The sequence below is a fragment of the Lates calcarifer genome, linkage group LG5 (assembly GCF_001640805.2).
Source record: "Lates calcarifer isolate ASB-BC8 linkage group LG5, TLL_Latcal_v3, whole genome shotgun sequence".
NCBI lineage: Eukaryota > Metazoa > Chordata > Actinopteri > Centropomidae > Lates > Lates calcarifer.
Window position 1 is genome coordinate 1,244,402 of NC_066837.1, and position 26,118 is coordinate 1,270,519.

Below are 26,118 nucleotides of genomic sequence, written 5' to 3' on the forward strand. Positions count from 1 at the left end.
TACAAACTACACATGGTCCAGCCTCCAGACAGATCACTGTGCAGCTGTTTGAGGTCATTTGAATAAAAACACTTGAGCGTAACACCACAGAGCCGAGGCTAAAGATGAGGTAAAAATGCAGCAGCTATTTTAACAGAAGTTCCCTTTCTGCCTCTAATTTGTGAGTTAACTGAACTAAAGTAAAAGAAATCTGGGTCTGAAAATGAAGATGAGTTTTAAGTTTATTAACTGAGACTTTGTGTCTTTAGATTAAAGCAGCTATTTTATATTAAGAACAAATCGAATGAATATATGTGAAAAAATAATAATAAGCCAAGGTTACCTTCTCTCTCCAGACTCTCAGCGTCCACTTGTTCACTCCTCCACGTGTAATGGACACTAAATAGTTCACTCTGGTGAGCAGCTATTGATGGCAACACAGAGTGGATAAATTTACACACTCAGAATTCAAATTTGAAAGCACTCAGTATTTATAAATGAGAAAATCACAGCTGTGCAGCTCAACAGCTGTGAGAGATGATGCTGAATAAACATTAAGATACCACTGAGTGAACAATTAAATGTCCATTATAAAGAGGAGTGAATCAATTTCAGACACAGCTCCTGCTTCCATCCTTCATGCTAAGCTAAGCTAACCCACAGCTGATTGATAGATAGAGTGCTTTATTAATCCCAGGGAAATCCAAGGGAAAATGCACATAAATCACAAAAACAGTGAGGCGGGTAACAATTCCAGACTAAATATAGTAGCCTCTAAAATAAATGAATAGAAATAATAGAAAAGTTTCATATTTAGCTTCCAGTCATTTGAACACTTGACTCTCAGCAAGAAAGAGAAGAAGCAAAAGGTGTTTCCGTTTAAAACATTTAAAATTTATCTGAAATATTCAACAGAATGTGAGGAAACAACAGTTCTGATGTTACAGCAGTGATGTTTGTGTTGTGTTGCAGAGATATCAACTTAAGTTAGCATGCTAACCAGCTAGCCATGTCCCACCATGCTTTGTAATACCACTTTGTATCACAAGAGGTGCTAGTGAGTCACTGTAGCGTCCAGTCTGCCCTCAGTCCGACATGAGAGGATGAAGAAGCAGCGCCGCCCAGAAAATGAGAAACCATGCTCAGCGACAAAGAAAAGAAGCAAAAGAAGAGCTGAACTTGTGACGTTTCGCCTAGACTGGTAAGTAAAGAGCTGCTAATGCTAACACTTGTAACGCTAGCAAAAAATGATTTATCGCACCTTTAAATTATTGTGTTTTTTTTTTAAACTCAGGCTTCATTTTGACACTTTTTAAAAAATGTGTTGACACCTACCATAACCACAGGTAAATACACAAATATGTTTTTAGAAATTCGGGGTGAACTGACCCTTTAATTGACTCGAGTGACGTAATAAGCTTCCGTTCTCTCTCTCTCTCTCTCTCTCTCTCTCTCTCTATTCTTTTCTAAGCTCTCTCTCTCTCACTCAGCCTCACCGTGGCTCGTGGCTCGTGCTGCAGCCATCTGCCAATAACGAGCCTGCTGAGAGAGAGAGAGAGAGAGGGAGAGAGAGGGAGAGAGAGGGCGAGGGAGAGAGAGAGAGAGCACGAGCTCCTACTCTACAGCGCGCGGGGCTCGTGCAGCATCAGATATGTGAGCGGCGGGAAGCAGCTCTGTGCCTCGCGCTGCAGGAGGACGGCAGGATGGCGGGAGGACGGCGGGGTCTCGTGGCCCCTCAGAACACGTTCCTGGAGAACATCGTCCGCCGGTCCAACGGTAAGATCCGGTTGCGTCGGGTTTAGAACGTTCGATTTTTAGGCGGTGTCGGTCTGTTTGATGTGTGGAACGTCTCGTGGTTCGATTCGGGTGTTTGAGCATCAGGCAGCTTCACTGTGACAGGCTCCATCATTGTACCCGGGTATCACTTTTTACATGGCGCGTGATTTACAGAAAATGAATTAACCTGCAGGTAGCAACACAACACTGGCTGGTTCCTACTGGTACTGAAACACAACCGAGCATCTTAGAGAAGAAAAGAAATAAACTCAAAGTATTTGGGCCCCAGACCCTCAGGCATGGCCGGATTAATATCCTCAGGGGCCCCGGGGCAAATATATGTTGTTGGGCCCTTCACTGTTAGTGACCAGAGACCAACCGGTACTCTACAGCTGGGATAATTAGTAATCGACTGATTGACATAAAATTAATTGGCAGCAATTTTAAGTGTTGAAAGTGATGAATGATCATTTTAGTAAAATCACAGGTCCCAGCAGATGTGAATATTTGCAGGTTATCTTTGACAATAAACTCAATTTTTTAGATTTTTAGATTTTTGACCGTTGGTCAGAGGAAAAAAGGATTTTATCCATTTTCTAGCATTTTATTCACTGACCAGTCCATCGTTCAGATAAACACTGTCAGATGTGCTGATAGCGAAGATAATCAGTGGTTGCAGCTTATAGTGGAACAATACGACCTTTCCAAGGTTTTCTTTGTGTTAATTAGTTTAAACATTTTTAAAAATTGATTAAAAATTAAATTCACTTTGATCTCAATATAAACTAAAGCCATTTAAAGTTCCTCTTTAAGCTGATACTCTGCTTTATTTCTAACACATCTGAGAGTCGTCAGATTATATCGACAGAAATATTCGGTGTTTTCCTACACACCCTGCCTGCTCTGTACTCAGCTTCATGTAGTGAACTAATGTTTAGTTACACTCCAATTTTTAAACTAACTTGTGTATATTTTCATATGGTAAAACCAGATATCACATATTTCCCTTCTTGGCCGTCCTTCTTATTGTTGACTGTCTTAATTTCATATCAGATAAAGCAGAATTTACAGACTTAAAATACGACATGTGACGTACATGATCACTGTTTTCAGAGATTTTATAGACTAAAGATTCATTGATTAGTTAAAAGAATTGATAGACTGATCAGAAATAGAAGCTATCTTTAGTCACAGCTGTAGTTTAAAGTCATATTTAAGAATTAACTGGTATACATTATCATATTTTAAAGACAAGTAGATTAAATTATGAATCTGTAAATAATTAATAACATCATTTGATATTGAAAATAATCCACATTTAGAAACTACAGCTAATTCATATTTTAAAGAGAAGTTAGTATCAAAACTGTGGCATATTAAAATGTTTTTATTGCAGAAACAAGAGTGACACAGTGCAGCTGTGTAAAAACAACCATCAGACAATATTTAAGTAACATTGATGGGACATAATGAGCTACCAGGGATGAGTTAAACTTGAAATGACCAACAGAGACGTTGTGCTTCTGCTGATATTTCTCCATGCAGACAGTTTTGGTTTTATTGGCCCAGGTTCAGTGAAGGTGAGTAGAATTTCTGGCTGACAAAAGTCTTAAAATTAGCCATAAATTCACAGTAATACTCGTTTCATTACTCTGTAGGGACGGCTGTGTACACTGTAAGAAGTACAGTGAGCAGACAGGCTCACCCTCAGGAAGTCTGCTCTGCCTTTATTTACGTTGTGGGTCCTCGGCGTCTGCTGAGGTTGTTAAAATGAACCCGCGGTCGATCTAAGTTCAGCTCTGTTCTCACTGCTTCAACTGTTTCTGCTCCTTTAACCACTTTTCTTTTTCACCTTTTCAGTTTGGACATTATCACATAGACAGACAGGTACAGACCAGTGTTTCCACATACTGTCGTGTACATGTTTCCCTCCCCATCGACTGACCTGTGTTATAAACTGCACACACACACACACACCCCAGCTCTAATTAGAGTTAACAGGTAAATACTGTATCTGTATGTATAATCCTTGCTGTTGTGTGAAACCTTGTGTCTCTGATTTCATGATGACAAATAGTCATTTTTCTGTCCTGAAAAGTTTTTGTGCTCTTTAATTGATAACTGGCATTTTTGAACCTTGGAGGCAGTGGTATTCCAGCAGCTCCTGGTAAAATCCCTGTTTTTGTCAATGGAGTCTGGTAGAGATATATAGAGATGTTTCTGGTTAAACTAAAAGGATCTTCCTCTTTAATAAAAAGCTGTGTCTCTGTAGGAAGTAGTGTGTTAGGACACAGACGCAGGTTTCCTTCACCTGTACCTGAAACCACACGTCCTAGCTCAGTGCTGTTTTTAGTCTGAATGCTTGTAACTGAGAGTAAAAACAGTCTGTAAGGCTTTCACATGACGGCTGTACATACAGTGTGTGTATATCCTGAAGACACACGATCACTCCTGTTGATAGAAATACAGTCGTGTAAATGACCAGCAGGCTGCTGTTTTATTCACTGTAATGATAAACTGCAGCTGAACAATTAATTGACATGACGTTCTGCTGCCGAGCTCAATTCACCCCAATTAATTAAAATCACAAAGGATGAAATCAAGCCTGAAATTCTAAAGAGCTGCCGGCGTGTTCATTACACTGCACAGTGCTGAAGTGGAAAACTCACCCTGATGGTGGCGCTAGAGGGAAGGTCACAGAAATAATTTGGAATAATCCCAATCAGTGCGGTAAATCGTCAGTGTGTTGCAGTCATTTTACACTCTGTTTGTTTCAGCCTTGCATGGAGTTTTGGGAAACTGCTTTAAAGATTAACACCAGGATTTTCCCAAGTTTTTGGGTGTAAATGACTGACAGACTCAGATTGTTCCTCTCAGAGTCTGACAACATGATGATAGGATTCCTACAGAGACTGAGCTTTTTATTAAAGAGGAAGATCCAGAAACATCTCTATATATCTCTACCAGACTCCATTGACAAAAACAGGGATTTAACCAGGAGCTGCTGGAATACCACTGCCTCCATCTGTTAGTGTGTCTGTGTTACTGTGTGGTACTTTTACTTCAGTAAAGTATCTGATTACTTCTTCCAGCACTGAAAGTCACACAGTAACACAGACACACTAACAGATGGAGGCAGTGGTATTCCAGCAGCTCCTGGTTAAATCCCTGTTTTTGTCAATGGAGTCTGGTAGTGATATATATAGAGATGTTGTTGATTAATAAAAAGCTCTGTCTGTAGGAATCCTCTCCATAATGTTGTCAGACACTTAGAATAACAGGGACACTTAAAGCAAAGTGTTAACGTCTTTTTTTTGGTTTGTTTGTTTGTTGTTTGTATTTTAGGGCTAGGTCAGCATTTCACTATGATCAGTTATCAACAGAATTAAGTTATTATGAAATTATCATAAATCTGTCAGGGGAGATATTAACATGCATTTCAGTGACATCCGTTTGGTTTATTTGTTGTGACTGTGTCGTGACTGTTTCTCATTTTCAAGACAAATCTCCATCTCAAACTACGTGACATTACATTCTCTTATGTATTTTGCATTGGAGCAGTCATGTAGTCAAAGTCCTTGGAGGTTTTTTTTCTTTTGGAGCATGTTTAAAGCCTGCAGGCTGATCTGCAGCTGCTCAGCGCACATTATCCTCCTCTCTGCTGAGACTCAGGCTTTTGTTTGAAAAATGAATGTAGCAGTGTGAAATATTCAGGAAGTCGTACCTGAATGTGTAAGTGTCGGGCTTTGTGATATTATGGAAGAAACGGAGGAAAAATAATATCAGTGCTGAACAGGAAACACGTTGTTTACAGGTTTAAAATGCATTCATAACAGCTGCATGACACATACAGTCAGAGGTCACTTTGTTAGGTTGTCCTGTACAACAACCTCCATTACAACTGCTCTGCCTTTACAAGATTTATGATGTCTGTAAAAGTTTGGTTGGTGGGATAACGCTGCATCATGGTCCTGAGGTCTCGGGGTGCCTAATAATAAAAACATCAAAAGTTGAGATAATTAAAAACTACATACGTTCAAGCAGTCCAGTAAAGGATGTGTCACTATGTGACATTTTTTCAAAACTATTCTGAAAATCAGGAGATTTAATTTCATTTTGGATTTTGTTCACCTCCTCCCTTTAGGTCCTGAGAATCCACAAGAAACCAGTAAAATAATTTAATAAACCATAATAAGTTTTAACTCTACCATCAACAGGAATCCAGTTCAACTATTTAAAAAGGTTTGGGCTGATGTACGTTCTAGTGCTTGGAGTCTTCATCAGATCTGAACACATGTTGATATCATTCAGTGTGACCTACACTTTCTGAGGATGTCGTTATCTCTGATTATCTCCAGAATAAAACTCCAGATATCCAGAGGAAAAAACAGGCTGCAGAACTTCATTCAGAATCCTCCTGTTTTTAAGTTTTCTTCAGTATCACAGTGATCCAGTAACAGTTGTCTGTACATACAGGGGTTCACTGCAAACTGGAGCTGCTAATAGCTAATTAAGGAACTTTTAATGCCGCCATTTTACCAAAGTGTAAACAGACTGGAGTCAGAGTATCAGTACCTGCTTGTAGTTTCCATGAATCAGATTACAACATTTAAACATCAAAGTTAAATTTAAAAAAAGGAAAAAAGTAGTGACTCTGCATGCTGAACATAGTCAAGAGAACCACTTTAAAATACAAGGATTGGATTTAAATTAAAGAGGACCAGAGAGTTTGCAGAAAAACAGTAGAAAACTGCTGCTGTAATTATTAAAAAAAATTAACAATGTAAGTGTTTGAGATCGGATTGAAGTCATAGAGTACTTCAGTCAATCACTCTAATCACTCCACCTCCCTAAGAGAAATAAATCCAGTGCAGTTGTGGCTTTAAATGGGTGATAATTGAATTTAAATTGTGAAATATCTGACCAGATGTTTAATGGTGACTCTCAGAATTATAGAAGCCAAAACATCCTGATATCCAGCTCAGCTCTGCCACTGTGTTTTTAAAGAGGTCACCACAAACAGCCCCCGTTTACCAATGATGTTGTGAAGCTTCACTCCAGCTGTTATGAATGTGTTATAAACCAGTTACACACACACATTAACACACATATAAACACACAGAGTCAGGTGAACCTTCCTGTGCTGCTGTAAACTGGTGTGTTTGTGTCTGTGAGTTGCTGCTGGTCGACTGTGATTGGCCGTTAGCTGTTTGTTCTGTTGTGTCCAGACTGGATATTAATAACAAAAACAGCGTGTGCCCAAAATATTAAATACTCTTATGTCATTGTAAGTCCTGGTTCACACATGATCAGCTACATTTCTGCTGCACACAGATACAAGGGCTGCATGATTATGGCTTAAATGGCAATTATGTTTTCTTTGCCGCTCACTGAGAACATGATTATTAATCCCTATTATTGGTCAGTGCTTGGGAACAAAATTATTTTCATAGACTACACAGACCGTTCTTGATTATCGCACTCTCAGTTGTTGAACTGTTGCAACAATTGGGCAACTAATTAATTTTTTTCACCAGAAAATTAATTTGCAGCAATTTTTACAATCATTGGTCAATCATTTCAGTATTTTTTATGCAAAGAAATCACTGGTTTTAACTACTTAAATATGGATATTTTATGGTTTTCTTACTTTTGTATTATAATAAGCTGCTCTGCGTCAGGTTTAGAACTGTTGTTGAACAAAACATCAACATGGGCTCTGGATTTTCTTTTATTTACATTTATAAGCCAAATGTTTAAATTGAAAGAATAAACTAATGGATAATAACTGTTAGTTGCAGCCCTAATCAGTTGTGCAGCTCTATCAGGTATAAAACATGGTTATAAAACCGTTTCTGTCGTCCACTGAGGTCAGATGGATTCTAACCTCTTGGTTTCTGTGGTCAGATACCAATTTTGTGCTGGGGAACGCTCAGATCGTCGACTGGCCGATCGTCTACAGCAACGATGGCTTCTGCAAACTGTCCGGTTACCATCGGGCCGAGGTCATGCAGAAGAGCAGCACCTGCAGGTACAACAACACACCCACAAACACTGCAGTTGGTTGTTGGATCAGTGAGTGCTGGTGATTGTCTGTCAGCACTGGATGGACTGTGTTTGTTTTCTCCTGCAGCTTCATGTATGGAGAGCTGACAGACAAAGAGATGAGTGAGAAGGTTCGACAGACCTTCGAGAACTACGAGATGAACTCGTTTGAGATTCTGATGTACAAGAAAAACCGTGAGTACCTCTCTGTGCTGCGTATGTCATGTATTCACAAGGTGTTTCATCTGACCTGAATCCCTGAAATCCCAGAAACTCAAGGATCTCGAGACCTCGAGACCCAGTTTATGTCCTAAACTGGGACACACCATACTGTCAGTTGGCGCCCTTTCAGTCGTTTGAGCTCGTCAAATTTAGCGACAGAAATAGTCGGTGGAGAGAGCTGTCCAGCTGACTGTTTGGCTTAATGAATCAGCAGTTTCACTCATTATTTCATTCCTTGTTTTTCTTCTGTATTTCCTCCATAAGATCCAGATCAGATCGGTCAGTAGTGGCAGTAATTTTTAGTTTAGTCTCTTCATATTGGTGCACATTTAGCCCAGATATTGTTTAATATATGAATTACACTGCAACATAAAATTATGCATTGAAATTAAACTGGCTCTGTGTGTAAATTACACTCAAATAAAATCACCTTTAATATTACACCATTGTTCCTGTAAATTGTTGTCTGTCCTTTTCAGACTCTGAAAACCTTCACTGATACATCGTGTTTTCTTTTGTTTCTTCACAATTTCTGATCTAGATTGTATAGAAGAAGAGCTTTAAATAAAAATGTCATGTAGATCTCACATGAAAAACCTTTGAGAGTGAACTAAAATATGGACACAGTTTCGATACTCAGAATACATCTAGCACTACATGGAAACAGTCCAAACTAAAACTCAAGTTATCGTTTTTCGAGTGTGCTGAATTATGGAACATCAGATTTCTTCTCTGTTTGTGCTGCAGGGATGCCAGTTTGGTTTTTTGTGAAGATTGCTCCAATCAGAAACGAGCAGGACAAAGTCGTCCTGTTTCTCTGCACCTTCAGTGACATCACCGCCTTCAAGCAGCCAATAGAGGATGACTCTTCAAAAGGTGGGTGGTGTACCAGATGAATTGGTGGCGTACGCTGATTTTGTTTCTGAGATGAACTGTCTCACTATTTGGCTCCAGGACAGACAAAAAGTCAAAGTGCTGTTGATGCCAATAAAAGGAAGAGAAAAAACTAATAAAGCTGGATTACCCCAAATTAAAAGCCAAATTAAAAAGATAGGTATTTTATGACTTTTTGAAAAACTTCCAAGAGAAAGGCTGAGAGTTCTTGAAAAAAAAAAAACACTTATTCAGTCGCTTATATAGGAAGGTGCTGTTTATGTAAGGCTTCATAAACAAGTAAGAGGACTTTAAAATGAATTCTAACTGATTGAGATAGCCAGTGCAGCATTAAAGCAGTGTTTTTTGTACTGGTCACACATCTTGACTGCAGTATTCTGAACTAACATTTAAAAATAGACTTGAAAAACTTTTTAGGTAGTGCGATAAACAGAATACAAGTAATGAAAGTCAGCATTTCAGCATTGTTCTGAGTTTAAGAAAAATGTCTAATTTTGGTGATGTTCCCAAGATGAAAAGATAAAATTTAGATCAAAGCCTAAAGCACTGTTGGATCTGTAACTTGACTCTTAATCTGTTTTGACAGACAACCAAACGCTGACTGCAGTCTCCGTCTTTCTACTTTGGATCCTACAAGTGGAATCTTTATAAAAAAAAAAAAAAAGTTTATTCATCCAGATTGTCTGAAAAAACAGAGTTATACAATAGTCTATCATCTGCGTAACAGAAAGTTTTGACGCCTTGCAGAATAATATTGGTCCCCAGTGGGAGCAGATATAAAGGAACACCAAAATCAATATGATTGAACGCAGTAGCACTACACCAGAGAGACCGGCCCATTTCTCACCTCTGTTCATCGAAATCAGTCTATTGATTAGCTGCTCTGTTAGTTTGCTCTGAAATCCTGCACTGGCTTAGTTATTATTTACTGGTGTTTCTCACGATACTGTTGTTGTGTGTTATTGGCAGGTTGGGGTAAATTTGCTCGTCTGACTCGTGCTTTAACCAGCAGTAGAGGAGTTCTTCAGCAGCTCGCTCCAACTGTCCATAAAGGAGAGAACGTCCACAAACACTCACGGCTGGCGGAGGTAAGATCATTTCACCTCCTTCGACAACGTTCGAAGTTTCCACCTGGTGGAAACTGAAGTTCTGTCTGTTCAACAAAACATGTAGTTTTGTGACTTTCAATAACACAAACAAACTAAACTTTTTGTCAATGGAGTCTGGTAGTGATATATAGCGATGTTTCTGATTAATATAAAGGATCTTACCCTTTAAAAAAAAGCTTCATCTCTGTAGGAATCCTGTCCATAATGTTATCCATATCCAACTGTTGCCCCGTTACTTACGTGAGTGAGAAATAATTGAAAATCACTATTTTCTCTTAAAATGGCTTCCTGCCCTGTTGAAATAAGGTCTTCTCTCCTTTTATAAGACCTTTGGACTGGTACAGATGGAGTAGTAGTAAATGAGAGGCCATGAACCCAGACGTCCTGAAGTGAACAGAACCAGCCGAGACTCCCTGTTGGTGGCCTCACCTGTGTCCTGTGGTACATTAGTGCCATCTGAAAAGCTTTCTGTTTGCTTTAGACTTGATAACAGATGATCCACTCCAGCTGCCAGGAGCTGAGCACAGCCCTGAACTCAATGTATTATAAATGACTGCACTTTCTACTCTTTCTACAACTGGAGAAATCAACTGACCAGTAAAAGTACAATAAGTACTGTTTAATACAGGAGGACACAACACTGGAGTGATAGAACTGAGCTGAATAGTGAGCTATGTTTGATTGGACTCCTTTAAATTGATCGGACAACAGCATCAGCAGCTCAAAGTGCCTCTGACATCCTCTGTCCTCCTGTTATTTGGCAGAGCAGAGTGTTCAGATGGGCTGGTAGATGGATGGAAGTAGTTCCTGCTGTTTACTGATAGCCTGCTTTCAGAGTGAGCCAAACGCTCTGTTATTAAAAATGAACACTGGCCCTGAGTACTTCCTGAGCTCTCTTCAGTAATCCATGGGTCACCTGAGCTCCTGTGGGTCCTATATAAACTCTCTCATTGATTTGAGGCAAAGAAATATCTGAGTATCTGTAGTATTTAAAAGAGGAGGGATTGATCTTGCAGTGAAATGTCAGATTTGATTTGATCACTGAAAAGTGAACGTGTTTGCAGGAGGTCTCTGAAGAATCACTGCAATTTCAAGACTGTTAGAGGACTCCATTCACACCTCCCTTACCCTTGTTGTCGGATTTGAGGTGAAGGAGGGAGAAAGATCTTAAAAAGACTTAGAAGTCATTAAAAACCAGCGTTCATTTCCGATATCCAGCCTGGAAACTTTAAAAGTATCAAGAATTAGAAACAGAGTTTGGTGGGTTTGTCACAGCATCAGCACTTCCTGCTCCTGCTCTGCCATGTTTTAGTTCAGTCCTTGTTATGTTCTGTGCAGTTTTATGCAATCCAGATCAATGACCAGCTCCACTATCATAAGTTTGATCTAAAAACAACATCCTGGTTTCATTTAAATCATTTAAAATAAAAACACATATCATCACAGTTTGTTGTTTAGCATACACGCCTGTTTTGTCTCTTAAAACTGCACCACACGATATAAAAATAAGATTTGTTAACTGTACGTTACCAGTTTTCCCCAAACATCAGCACACTGCCGGCAGGCTTCATGTTGCTGATAAGTTCTTCAGCTGTAATTAGCTGTGACTAATCTTTCCATTAACGGCAGAGAGATAATTAGTGTTGGCACTAATGAATTAGTTATTATTAGGACAGTTCACTGGGGTGATGCTGTTTGTGCTCTACATTAGTCATAATTAAGCATTTTGTTTTACAGTGCTTTATGAAAAGAAAGCAACTTTATTGACTGAATTCATATAAAAGGCTGTTTAAAGTTCAGAGTCTCAAGAGAAATGACAGAATTAAAAAAAAAAGTTCTTTGTGTTTATTATCAGCAGCTGTCCATGAGTTTATTGGTTGAATGAACAGCTGCTTTGTCCCATTTTCAGTTTCAATTTGTTTAATTTCAAAGAAATTGTGTAAACAGATAAAATGGTAAAAGCATAGAAACAGAATAAACAAAGACATTCATGTTCCCATCAGGATGAACTGTAATAACTTTGATATTCTCATCATCAGGTCAAATTCATTTGTCAAAACATGTTTACTTATGACCAAACACCTGCGAAACTAATCACACTCCCCTCAGCCCCAGCCATGCTAATTAGTGTTAGCATGCTAACACGCTAAACTAAGATGGTGAATATGGTAAACGTACCTGCTAAACATCAGTATGTTAGCATTGTCATTTTGAGCATGTTAGCATGCTGATGTTAGCATTTGGTTCAAGGCATTGCTTTACCTAAGAACAGCCTCACAGAGATGCTAAAATGATGAGTCTTTACTCTTGTTTGTATTGTTTTACCAAATAAAGATGCCACCATTGTCCAATATTTTGATCCTCACAAGAAAAATAAAACATTGGTTGCTTGTTAAAACGCTTACGTTTTTATTAGAGTTTGCTCTTGTGGTCGTATGAATAACAACTGTTGTCCTGCTGATTCCAGCTTTACTTCCTCTAGATATTAGTCTGCTTTCTGTCCAAATGTTGCACAAATTCTAACTGAATTTTGAAAAAAAATTAATTCAAAAATTGAATTAATGCATATTTCTATTACACTTTGTTGTGTTTAGTTTACATTTAGATTCTTTTATATGATAATTGAGATTGCCAATAAAAACAGGTGGATGCAGACTCCACCCGTTAATGGTCATAGCACCAGAAGACCTCTCAAACTGCTCTCGTTTGTTTCTTTTAACCGAACATTATCCACAGAGGTAACAGATCAAAAAACACCATATCAAAGCTCATGTGTTGTTTTGGAGGACACTGACAAACTACCTGTTTTGTTGTTTAGGAATGTGGATGCTGAATAATTCAGATCTCAGGCTGTGACAGATGTTGGTGGAAAATTTAACTTGTGTTTATTTATACATGAGGTCTGTGAAGCACTTCATCTCCATGAGGATTCGGTCACATCCTGTGCATATGAAAAATCTGAGTCTGGTGTTTAAACAAAGACCAACCTGCAGCCTGACACTCTGTCACTGTTTATTATACTCTGTGTCTCAGGTTCTCCAGCTGGGGTCAGACATCTTGCCTCAGTACAAGCAGGAAACCCCAAAGACACCGCCACACATCATCCTGCACTACTGCCTCTTTAAGACCACATGGGACTGGGTCATCCTAATCCTCACCTTCTACACCGCCATCATGGTGCCCTACAACGTCTCCTTCAAGACCAAGCAGAATAACGTCACCTGGCTGGTGGTGGACAGCATCGTGGACGTCATCTTCCTCGTCGACATCGTTCTCAACTTCCACACCACCTTTGTCGGCCCGGCCGGAGAAGTCATCTCCGACCCAAAACTCATCCGCATGAACTATGTCAAGACCTGGTTTGTCATCGACCTGCTCTCCTGCTTGCCTTACGATGTCATCAATGCCTTCGAGAACGTCGATGAGGTCAGTGGACTTTTGTCAGTCTGTTAGATATGAAACAGGACAACAGCTTCCTTTAGACAATGTGAGGAAGTAAACAGAGCTGATGTGAAACACATGCTGGCTGCATTTCTGAGTATCCGCTTGTTAAGTCATGACGTCACAGCCGAAGTAAATAGTGTTTCCGGGTCCAACTATGCTGAAAATCTCATGTTTTTTCGATATGCAGTGCTGTGTCCTGTCTTGTCTGAACAGATCGGAGTCCAAAAAAATATTCAGTTATCAATCTACCACATTCCTTGTGACGAAAAAGAGAAGAGGAAATGGCTGCAATTGATAAGTTTCAATTTTTAAACAAATGAAGAGAAACAAAGTTTGACACCAGTGGGTGCTAACAGTAGCTAGCTAACCTAACTAATGTTAGCACCTATTAGTAAAAGTGGGTAGTCCTGATATAAGCTATGGGCTTTACAGGGTGTTTCTTGCTGTGACCCCACAGCATTGCGTTTCAGTTGTCAGTTTTTTTCTCTGCTCCCCAAAATAGCCAATATAGCTAGACATGGCCGTCTATTTTCTCCTTAGCTGGGAAAAAATAGCTAGCTAAGACCAGCTTTATTTGCCTTAACTTGTTTGTTTTACTTCATTCGTTTAAGAGTGTGAGCAGTTCTGTGTTGCTTTGCAATTACTTCGGCAAAACACTGGTCGTACAGATGTTCACAGTGATAGACTTCTTCAGTTAACCTCTCCTGGATTTGGTCAGTATTCATTCAACCAACGTTCAACTCAGTTCGAAAATGACCAAGAAGAAGAAGCAGCAGCCAGAAATGCATTAGACACAGTTTGATGAATTCTCCTCTTTCTCACTGTGGATGTTAGAGATTGTTAGGGATCAGGAGATTCATGTTCACTTAGAGCTGATGAATTGTGTCTTCACATCCACATTCATTAGAGTCCTGAGATGAAATGTTGGGTGTCTCTGTGTTTTGATGTGACAAACAGTGATGTTTTCTTTGAACCAGTCTCTCATCACCTGGAAGTGAGGCATGTTTTCGTCATTTGAGGTGAGTCAGCCTTAGATTCAGTCTGTCCTCTGTGTTCGCTCATTAAAGCCCACTCAGCCTCTGGTCATGAAGGGCTGAGGTTAGCCTGTTAGCACCTACTGCACATATCGTCTCTAATGGTCTTTTTGACTGATAGTATGAAGGTCAGACATTTTGCCTGCAGGATAATCACAGTTCAACCTGCGGCAACTGAACAAAAATGACACTTGGATTTATTTTATTCTGTCACTGAACAAGAAGATCAGTTTTAATAGTGGAATCAGCTCTTACTGAACTTGTCTTTGTTTTATTTTATATACATGAAATTTGCCACAAGAAAAGTAGATTTTCCTATAAAGAAGACGTAACTGTGACACATTTTATGGTGTCAATCAATCATTCATTGATATTTCACTCTATCAGGGCGTGCTGAAAACTACAGAACTCAGTACAAGTCATAGAGAAGAAAAATAAAACATTCTCTTATGAATGGTTGAGCGTGAACAACAAGAACCTGTGACTTTAGTTGCTACTGAGCATTGAGCATTAATACAGTGCAAAATGAAGGCTCTGGACAATCAAATTTAAATGATTAATGCAGTTTTTTGTGCAGAGACACAAGCAGTAACAAAGTGTGTAGGAGTGAGGTAGGAGGAGAAGAAGCTGTGATATACTGAAAACCAATATACAACATGTACAGTATGAAACTATAAGCCTGCAAGCAGCAGCAGGAAAGTCTGAGAATGATGTACTTGTATTTTATTCATTCGCTGACCTTTTCATTGAGCTGACAGCATTATTTAACTGTAGCAAGCAGAGCGGAGCCAGTTTGTGGTTCTGAAATACATTTATTTGTTATTTCAATCAGGATTTCAGCTGAGTGGCTCAGTTTGTTTTCTGCTGGATGTGTTTTCAGGTCTTAGTCAGCTTGTCTGAATTTAAAGTGCTAGTGGAAAACTTTTTGTTTTAGCTTAATATGAAGTAAATGTTGATTGCACAGTGTTACAGCTATAGAATAACAACACCATTGCAGTTTAGATTGGTTCTCTGTGAGCATTGCTTTCTGCCACCTGGTGTGGTGTGTGTTGGACTGTGACAGAAATTCAGTGTTACTGATTTTCTTTTACAGTCCAACCAGATTTGTCCAGTAGTCCCTATGACTGGTCCGACTGTGGAGAGAGATTTGCACCTTGAGACAGTCAGTCATTATTATTTCTACTTGATCGTCTTCTCGTTCAGACTGGGATTCTTATGGGTTTTTTTTTTTTTGCTTTGGACAGGAGCCAGGCTGATAGCGGTAGCTGTGTTGCTAATGCTAACACTAGCAGCCAGAAACAAACAGATGATTTATTGTCTGTTTGATTCTTAAAACAAATAACAAGTTTCCTGGCGGTGACTTTTCCAAAATGAGCAGTGGTAAAACTTGTTATATTCTTCTTTGCGACAGCAGCACCAACATTAACACCACTTGGAAACACTGGTGGGGGGGGGGGGGGGGTCGTCTTTTGCCACTTTAAACTGCAGCATTCATTTTGGCTTGGCTCAGTAAATCTGCCCCTAAATGTCGACTGTGATAGATGATCTGACTGCAGCGAGTTTCCAGTCTCTGCGGTTTAATTTTCAAACTGTACTGGAACAAATTTAAAACCAACAGCTGCCTGTGAGGAGGGAAACTCATACTGTAGTATATACAGTATTGTGCTTTGAAAAATAGCAGTAATGTAAATCAGTGAACACAGAACATGGTGTGGTGCAGTCATATGTGACCCACAGCAGCCACAGTCCATCCAGCTGAGGCATGAAATTAAAGATGATGCAGCGTGACTGCAGGAAGTGGCTGCTGTGAGTCCAATCAAGATGATGGAGTGGACTGTTTTACATTCATCCAATGACTTCACAGCATGTAATTACTTCCTATAGAAGCTCAGAGAAAGGTCATGAGTGAGCGTCGCAGAGCTGCTGACGTGTCAAAAATGCAAAACCTTCAGTTTAGCAATATCGTTTAAAACTGATGATTTTTCCACAGCCTGGCACATCACTCAACTGTTTCATTCTGAGTAGAGACTAGAAAAGGCGGAGGGGGGAATCCTCTTTGAGGAGAATAATCCAGTTTATCTTAAGCTGCTGTAAGATGAGCTCAGAGCGCAGGAGTCTGTTGCAGATCTGTTTAAAGATGGCCGATGTGATCCTGAGTCAGACAGCTCATCCACCGACAACATGAAGAGCACTGCTCAGTCTGAAGTGGGCTAACCTCGTATCTAAATGAAAGTAAATGGTCAGTTCACCTAAATCATACACTGTGTCTTCATCAGATCTGGTCAGAGTTGTGTGCTCATTCATTCAGAAAAAAAAACATAGACCAAAGACCAAACACATCACAATTAGTATATTTTCATACGGATGTTGAGATCAGAAGGTAATCAGATAATTATGTTGGATAATGATCTTACAAAATAATTATGAGATCATACGACTAAATATATAAATAATTACTGATCCCAGCATAGAAAATATGAGACAACCGTGACGCCTTCTCATCAGGACCTTCTTTTTTCCATCATCACAGAATAATTATTTTTTAATAACAGGAAAACACAGCTTGTTATGTCACGATCTTTAGATAATTATTTTTGTGATCACAGGAAAACAAAAAGTCCCGTGTGGGCTTCCATAGAGATGAGAAAAACAAAGTTGTTGAATGAAGAGCGATGAAGTGTCGGGGGGTTTAACCCCTCGCTTCAGCCCATCAGACTGAAATTCAACCTTTTCATTCTCCTCTCTGTCACGCCGTCAACACTCAGTGTCTCTCTTGTTGCCAGCGGTGAGGGCTGCTAATGGAGGAGCAGTGCATCCTGGGTGTTTTTCCCCAGTGAGGAAATAGTGTTGTTGATGAGAGGAGCTGGAGAGGCGGCTGAGTGGTCTGATGAGAGGCTGCAATAACGTGACAGACGGAGTCAAACGTGGAGAGGTTGTGTGTCTGTAGGTGACAGAGCTGCTGCAGCTGCTGCATGTTTCATACTTGTTTCATACATGTTTCATACATGTTTCATACAGTCTATATCCATCCTGACTTTAAAAGCACTTATGGAAAGTGGAGAAGAGGATTTAAGAGTGTGTGAAAAATGCAACAACTGACCTCAAGTCAAGAATCAGTAATGATTTTTACAAAATATGAGTTGTACACCATTTTATACATACATATTTTATAAACTGTGATTGTGATTGGCTGGAGGTCTACTACTTCACAGTGCAAAGATGGCAGCACTCATACCCGCAATATTTTGGCTTCATTTTTGTACAGAGGGAGGACATGGAGACGTGTCGTCCATCTTTAAAAACAGCCTTTGGTGCACACTCTCAGACCTGCTAGCTTGGCTGTAGATTCTTAAGCCCCATTCAAACAAGATTAATATTACACAGGAAGGTGGAGAATAAAATCTTAACTGACCCCCTCACTAATTTAAGATCGATCCAGTTACATGATATGGTTTGTGATAGACATGGACATTCAGCAGGGCATATCATAACTCATCCAGGATAAAATAAACCTCCATAAATCTGCTTAGAAATCAGAGAAAAAAGAAACCTCAGAACTTGCCTTAGAATGTTTTTAGGTTTTCTTCAGAGTAATCCAGTGATAGTTGTGTGTACATCCATGAGTACACAGCAAACAGGAACTGCTAATAGCTAATTCAAAATAAGAAACTTTTACCGGGTCATGGCTTTAATTTTTCTCCCTGAATAGACCCATATTTTGATTTTACTACATTGACACACAAAAGTCAAATTTCACACTGCCTCTTCATGCTGAAAAAACCCAGAGATCTACTTTAAAATACAAGAATGACTCCCCTGCAAGAAACAGTCAGCAAGAGTAATGTTCAAATCACAGCACCTCCCTTAAAAGAATAAATCCAGTCCGAGTGGAGGTTTCGCTCAGTATCACCACAGTCTGATCGGTTGCCTGGGGGCTTTGCTCAAGGGCACTTCAGTGGTGGTAATGAGGGCAAGTCGAGTGCTGCTCTTTCACTGTCACAGCCCAGATTTATCCTGCTGCTCCAGGATTTGAGACGCTGACCTTCCAGTTTTCTAACCTTTAATCTGCCACTGGAGATTTGATTTAAATCAGTGTCTCCAAACAACACAGTGGGTTGGAAGTTTAACCTTTTTGGGAAACATAAAAACTCAGAGGAGAAAAGAAAGAAAAGATCACAGTTTGACAGACGAACTAAACAATCTTTTCGTTTAATTAACCTGGAACATCTTTGGACTGATCAGATACATTTAGAGCTCTCCTCCAGTCGATAAATCAACAGAATGATCGGCCAGGAGTCAATCAATCAATCAGTTAATCAATGAGGCCCCAGTGGTGCAGCTAGACCGTGGTGGTCATAGAGAAGCTCAGTGTCTTCATATCAGGATGAACTGATGATTTAGTTTCACCAGGAAATTAGATTTTCAACAAACACCAGCATTACTTTACGTGAAATGTGAAAGAGTGAAATGTTTTATTGATTCCACGGGAGGAAGAAAAGGGATGAAAGGAGAAAGACCGTAAAACTATGTGTAATCTGATGTGCAGATGTTCAGTGTGCTCTGAGCTCAGTGCAGCGTTTTCAAATCAATAAAAGCGTTTACAAAATGAAAGCATCAATAAAAGTTTCCACTCTGCACACAAACAGCCCCCCAATCTAAAAGAAAATCTATTCCATATCAGCACAATTTAACTTAATCAGTTTATAAAAAATACGGAGTTACATATTTTGGCAAATAGTTTCTATCAGCCTGTGCCCTGTAAGCGAGTTTCAGAGTTTTGTTCAGGGCCGATGTGTTGGACTATCAAAGTTCTTCTTATTTTGTCCGACAAATATTATGACAACCTTGGCTTAAATGGAGAGCTTTAAGCCTCTTTTACACCCATAGTTTGGTTCAGTTGGTCCAGACCAAGGAAAACAATGGCCCTGTTCATATCTGATGTTAGAAAGAGTCTCAAGTGACCACTTGACATTAGATCTCACTTTCCGAACGTGTTGTTGTTTTCAACTGACAGGAGGCAGCAATACACTTCCTGTGCCTGGTCTGCTGGAAATTAAAAGGAGAAGAAGAAATCAAACGGCAGACTGGGTCTATTTCTTGGCATCTTCCAAGGAAACCAAATGGACCAAGATGTTGCTGGTTTTTAAAAATTTTCAGACAATGTGGTCAATTTGCAATTTGAGAACCAACTGAATGAGTATGAATGAGGACTTTCACAAATGCAGAAGATGTCAGTTGAGTAGGCGGCCCTTCGATGTGCCCACATGCGATGTGCTCCAGTGATACAAAGAGCTCATATCACAGCTTGTAGTACCTCAGAGTTTTCAGCCTCTTCCTGCAGATTACTTGAAGCTCTGAGATATTTCGGTCTGTTCTATCACACACAGAATGTTCAACATCCACCTGCAGACTTTCAGTGATGTTCAGGTCAGGGATGGTGGTGGTGGGGGCCGGTCCAACAGCTTCAGCTTCTGTTTCTTGAAGTGGTTCAAGAAACTGCTTTGGATTTTTGCCTTGTTGTAGAAACCAGCCTCTTTTCAGTCTTGCTTTCCTCGCTGACTGCAGGACATCTGCATCCAGATTTTGCTGATTCTAGGTGGAATGTATTCTTCTCTTTAAGTGGGTTAGAGGCAAGAATGGGGTCACTAAGTACTGGCTCAGCAGGGAGTCGAAACTTTTACACATGCCATAATTACTCTAACTTTTTAAGCTCATGAAGTAAAAAGTAACAGAGCTGCAGAGGTTTAATTTAGTTCTTCTCACAATATGGAATTATCCCTGAGTTGGTTGTTGTTGATTTGGTACCACCTGTTAAAGGGCGCCGAAATTTAACTCCTCAAACTTGTTTCCCAAAGCTGGAAGAGCTGGAAGCTGGAAGAGTCTGATGAGAAAAACATTTACATGTATTCTTCTTCTCTTTGTCTCCTCATCTTCCTCTCCAGGGGATCAGCAGTCTCTTCAGCTCTCTCAAAGTGGTTCGTCTTCTGCGTCTGGGTCGGGTTGCCAGGAAGCTGGATCACTACATCGAGTATGGTGCCGCTGTACTGGTTTTGCTGGTGTGTGTATTCGGCCTGGCGGCCCACTGGCTGGCCTGTATCTGGTACAGCATCGGAGACTACGAGGTGATCGATGAGGACACCAACAAGGTGAGGATGGACAGCTGGCTGTACCTGCTGGGAGAGACGATGGGGACGCCGTACAGGTTCAACGCCTCTGGCTCGGACCGCTGGGAGGGCGGGCCCAGCAAAGACTCTGTCTACATCACCTCGCTGTACTTCACCATGACCAGTCTGACCAGCATCGGCTTCGGAAACATCGCACCAAACACGGATGGAGAGAAGATCTTCGCCGTGGCCATGATGATGATTGGATGTAAGTCACTCTCACTTCTTTACATAGTTATTGATTTCCGTCAGACATATAAAACAGCTGTTTTCAGACTTGTTAAAGGGGTGATTTGTAAGTTTTCTGTACCAACAAACAAACTCCAGCCATTATTGTGTTTACAATACAAGAAGTTAGAATACCTCCTCTGAGCACACAAAGTAAGCTCCTTAAAGCCAGTTTTAACTCTTTGAACTCAAGGAAAAAGCACCTAATGACAAACAGGAACTTAGACATTTCGACAAACATCCTCAGAGTAACTCGCTTTGATACAGTCATCTGTGATCTGTCTCTATCCATAAAACTAAATGTGATTTAAAGAATTCATTCTTGTGTCTATGTTTTATACTTGCTGACTAAAGTCCCAGAATTTAGACCTGATTTAGTTTTTTGGTCTGGACTGGTGTACTGTTACTATATTTCCATGGTGTGGAAGTTTTTCCACCAGTTTATGAAGTCACACTGGTGTTACCAATTACACTGGACATTTCAGAAGAAAAATCTAGAGCTCTTATTTTGATCTTTAGCGTTCATTCTTTAGATCTTCCTCTGGATAAAACGAATGCTGAGAAGGTTGATTCTTCATCAATGCATTTTTCACCTCTCACTGTCCGTCTTATATTTACTGTATCATGTAAACACACCGCTTACAGATGAGCTTCACTCTTGTGTTGCACTTGAAGGTGTGTGTGCAGATTAAAAGTGTTGCCTCCAGATGCTGCCACCTTCATCAGGCACAGTTTGCAGGTTGCCTCGTTGATGTTCTCAGGCTCCCTCTTGGTGTCAAGTTTAAATCTGAAATGTTGCCAAAAAGGAGCTTTTGCTTTTTGCATTGACACCAAATCCTCCACTCCTCCTCTGGTCATGTGACCAGACTCCAGACTTGAAGCAGACACTTTACGTTTATAATTGTTGTGTCCAATTAAATATTGATGACTAGAATTTAATAAATTAGTGTTTGATGACCGTGAATGCCACAGCTGATTAGAGATCGGGATCATTACTTTTTATTGATATTTATACTATTTTTGAGACTGCCGAATGATTTGTGTCTTTATCGATTCTTACCATACTAATACTTACGGACCAGACCTTTGAGCACTTTGCATATTCAACCATTGTAAACAAGCAACAAGGAACCAAATGAAAAACAAAGCAAAAACGAGGACATGATATCTGCAAGACCTAAATTCAAAAACTTTGACAGTCCAACAAAGTTTAAATGACGCAAGTCTTTCATCTTTCAAAACATTACACCGTAGGACCTGTTAGTCTCGATAGCACGATTGATAAGCTCAGAGCTTATAGATTTTCAAGATTTGAGAAGTTTGGAACCAGGTCCGCACAGAACTGAATCTCAGTCCCCATTCCTACAGCTGATACACGAAAATGAACTAAACTAATTTTATGTCCATGAAAGGAAAAAACATGTTGGGCAGATTATGTAATCAGTGTGTTCCTGAACACTGTGTAATACCGGTAACACCTACTGCTGTGGCAGCACTGGTCTGAGCTAATGCTCTGCTGGCCTCCTGTTATCCAGATCACCAACAGATCCACCTGAGCTACAGAACTTAGCGTACTCCCAGAAGGCTGCACCTGATGGGTCTCTTGGCCGACTCCCGTTGTACTCTGTGCTCCCTGGGGGCCCCTGGTACATTCCTCCATATGTTCCTGGACTTCCTGCCTGTTGTTGCTCATTTATTATAGATATATTCTCCTTGACTGTGCCAGGGTCTGTAACTGCTTTGCTCCTGAATGATTTGTTTCTGCTGACTCCTCTGTACCAGAAAAGTCTTATTGTGAGGTGGAAATACCCCGACAAGCTCTCAGTGAGCGAATGGATTCTCATGTTTCTTTATGTAATTTATCCACTGCTCGTGTGATTGGAGTTAAAGGAGTCCAAGATTGTTTTGTTGGAGTTGGCAGCTAAAAAACTGAATGAGTGGAACCAGAAATCTCACTTGGTCATGTTCCAGTTCAGTGGTCCTGAGGTGGAGGGTGAGTCTGTAAGTTTCAGACTAAGTTTATCTAAAATTGACCCTGTCCGACCTCCAGACGAGGTGGGGACTTTGTCCTCCATCTGTCTTTTCCTGGCAAAATGAACACAACATCCCACAATCCCTCTGTACATAAACAGAGCAGAGGAAACGTATGAGTCAGACAGGTCTGTCAATAATTTATTGATGGTTGACTCAGTGGTCTGACTCGTACTCGGAGCTCAGATGAATCTCACAGTGGGGATTTCAGGCTCTGGAGAGTAGAGCTGTCGCTTCTTATTTGAAATTTGAACCAGTCAAACGTGGGAAGAATTAAAAATTTTGATCTGTAATCTTCTGTTCAAATTAAAAATTTGGAGTGTTTAAAGGGAATAGGCCGTTCTAACTGCAAATACAGTCAGAACAGATTTCACTGCAGGAAATTATTCAGAAAGTCCCACAGCTTTTCTCTGGTTATTCATCAGACATTTTCAGCTATCTGGATTTTATCTGGGTGGTGTCCAAGGCTTTTATGCTGGATATGTTGCTCTATTCAGGCATCACAAGTCAAAAAGGTGTAAAACCGCTGGTGTATCTGTCCATCAGTCCATCCAATCAGCATACACCCATTCAGTAAAATTTCACTTATCTGTCAGATGTCACACATATTTAGCCGATACACTGACCAGCCACAACATTGATACCACCTACCGGACAGAGTGGTGCAGGAATGAGTCCTAAAACCCAGAAGTAAGTTAGCATGTTAGCATGTTAGCACTTCCTGTTCCCTTATCCCAGAGTCAGTGTGTTTTTGGTTAAATGTCTGAAATAAGGTCTGTGGTTTTAACACAAGCTCAAGACATTTTCAGGTTTTATGTTTGACATTAATATGGTGTCTGATTTATGTTTATGAACAGTTGTTATCTTCAACAATAGAACAAGCTGATGATGTGTCAAAGAGAAATAGAAAACACAGAGACAGAGGCAGTTTTTCAATCACAGTGACCTTGGTCCAGTGAAGAGGTAATTTAGTTTTTTCCAGATGCGTCTGTTGAGCAATTTGAAGTCTCATAATGACATCAATCACTGTCTGTGAAATGGTTTTTGAGCACAGCACAGAGCAGAGTCTACATCAACTGTTTGACTTTGTAAAACACTGTTATTGGAAATGACTCCGCTGCCTCCTCCCACACAAACCTCAGTTCTGCAGCTGTTAAAAAAAAAATCACATTTAAAGGAACAGTCAGCCATTTTCTCACCACATAAACTTGGTGTGTTAACAAGCTTTAGTTAAAACCCTTTGACATTCAGATTCCTCCGTTTGTTTCCTCTTTTTTAAGGTTGTTAACTCAGTCAGACAGTTTCATGTAGAAGACTCCACTTTGACACCATAATCTCAATTCAACATCCACTTACTGGCTTCTGTCAGAGCTTTCCACTGTATCAGATAGTCTTCATCTGCAGGTGAAGTTTGCTCAGCTGCATTTTTTTTTAGACCTTTAACATTTTTCTAAGCACTTTTAGCAAACTCCATCCCTTGGTGAAGATCATATAATACAACTAAAACTGGAACTTGCTGGTAAATGCACCTTGAGCTGAGATTTTTTTTGCCAAACAGATGATTCCAAGGTCAAGGTCCATCGTTCCATTACATGGGAATATTGTAGATGACTTGTGCGTCAGTTTAAACACATTTCCTCACAATTCACCCTGGTTTATTTGATCTCTTTTAAAACTGTGGAATGTAAACTAGACTTTTTTTTAAAAGCTTCTTTTTGTGTGTTTGAACGATATTGTGCTGCACAACATCAGTTTGTGCCAACTGCTGTGTGAGTAACTGAAGATACAGACCCATTTTACACCAGTATCCACAAACATTACTGATGTAAACAAACCTTCAAAACCATCAGAAAAAAATGACTCAGATGTTTGAGCTGTCAGTCAGTCTGAGACTGAGTTTCAGTACTTTGTTTCACTGGTTTCTACTGTTTGTCATCTAAACCCTGCGAGCTCCTCCTGTTTTGTGCGACTGAATCTCTGTTTTGTCTGCAGCCTTTAGTTTGAGGGATGTGGTGTCACTTTCACACAGTTACACAAACAGTGAAATGCATGCCTTTGCCGATAGAAGTGCCAGTTTAAACCACAAATTCGTCTGTTTTTTTGCCATCTAGTCTTATGATAGAGAAGGTGTCAGGTGTGTTTGGGCAGTTTTGTGAAATATTTTGTTAAAAGTTGTATGAACCACTAGTCATGCCACAGCTAGCATGCTACCAGTGTTAAATATGTCCTCACAAAGTTAGGTAGTTTGTATTTTATGCTAACTTGCTGTGGTACATTAGGTAAGGTCTGTCCAAAACTCACAGCAAAAATTAAAAATTTTCAGTGTACTGGGGGCAAATTACAGAAAAATGGTGGGAGGAGTTTCACAAACTCTTCAGAGATCACAAACGTTACCGTAGGAATGAATGGAGTTCCAGTTGGCTCGTATACATACACAGAGCCATGTGTAAACAAGGATTCAGGAAGTCAGTTTTGACTTTTTTAATATCAATGTGATTTGTAACTTTCCTCTGCAGAGTTTGACCTGTTACCTGCTACTGGTCTCTCCTGGTCTGCATGTTCAGGATTAACTGCAGAATCTGAGGTAAAACTGGAGGTGACCGTGTTCGCTGATGAGCCTCTCTGTGCATTTTGAATCCAGCGAAGCTCGTCTGTGTTTTACAGATTTAGAAAAGCCTGTCTGCTCCGATCCGAACAGACAGACGGACGGCCTCTCCGTTAGTAGTCGCCTCCTCTGCGACGTGATGAGGTCTGACACGCTGAGGTCTGGTGTGGTGGAGTTCCTCACTGAAATATTAACAGTACTGTCAGATCAGCTGGACTCACGTCCGCCCTGCTGTCTGCTACAGTCTGCACACATCCAGCTGCTCAGCGGGACGCCTGATTCAGCCTGAAAGCTGGAGGGGGCTGCACTGATCCTGCACAGTAATATTTTAACACCACAGACAATAATATGCATCTGAGGCATGTAATAACTGAGGACTTCAGTGTTAAATGAACCAGCTGCAGGAGCTGGTAAAGCTGTTAGATTGGAATCAGTCAGTTTACAGTTGTTAACTATTTAACCTTAAAATATCAGCTTCATTTTCATTGTGATGGTTCGCTGACTTCCCGCTCCGCTCCCTGAACACCTGCACTTACAGGTACAATCTCCCTCTGACTGAGTGAGAGTCAGCGGCTTAAACTGCTGGA

The 26,118-nt window shown here is 40.2% G+C and overlaps 1 protein-coding gene across 1 annotated transcript in view; it reads left to right on the forward strand.

Annotated features, from left to right (window-relative positions):
• Positions 1-1,448: 1,448 nt before the first annotated feature.
• kcnh1b (potassium voltage-gated channel, subfamily H (eag-related), member 1b) overlaps positions 1,449-26,118 on the forward strand; it is a 45,175-nt gene continuing 20,505 nt past the window's right edge. Inside the window, exons 1-7 of the mRNA XM_018689592.2 lie at positions 1,449-1,755; positions 7,663-7,786; positions 7,889-7,995; positions 8,770-8,898; positions 9,886-10,004; positions 13,059-13,451; positions 20,446-20,875. Coding sequence (XP_018545108.1) covers positions 1,683-1,755; positions 7,663-7,786; positions 7,889-7,995; positions 8,770-8,898; positions 9,886-10,004; positions 13,059-13,451; positions 20,446-20,875 — 1,375 coding nt within the window. The 5' untranslated portion in view covers positions 1,449-1,682. The remainder of the gene's footprint in view (positions 1,756-7,662; positions 7,787-7,888; positions 7,996-8,769; positions 8,899-9,885; positions 10,005-13,058; positions 13,452-20,445; positions 20,876-26,118) is intronic.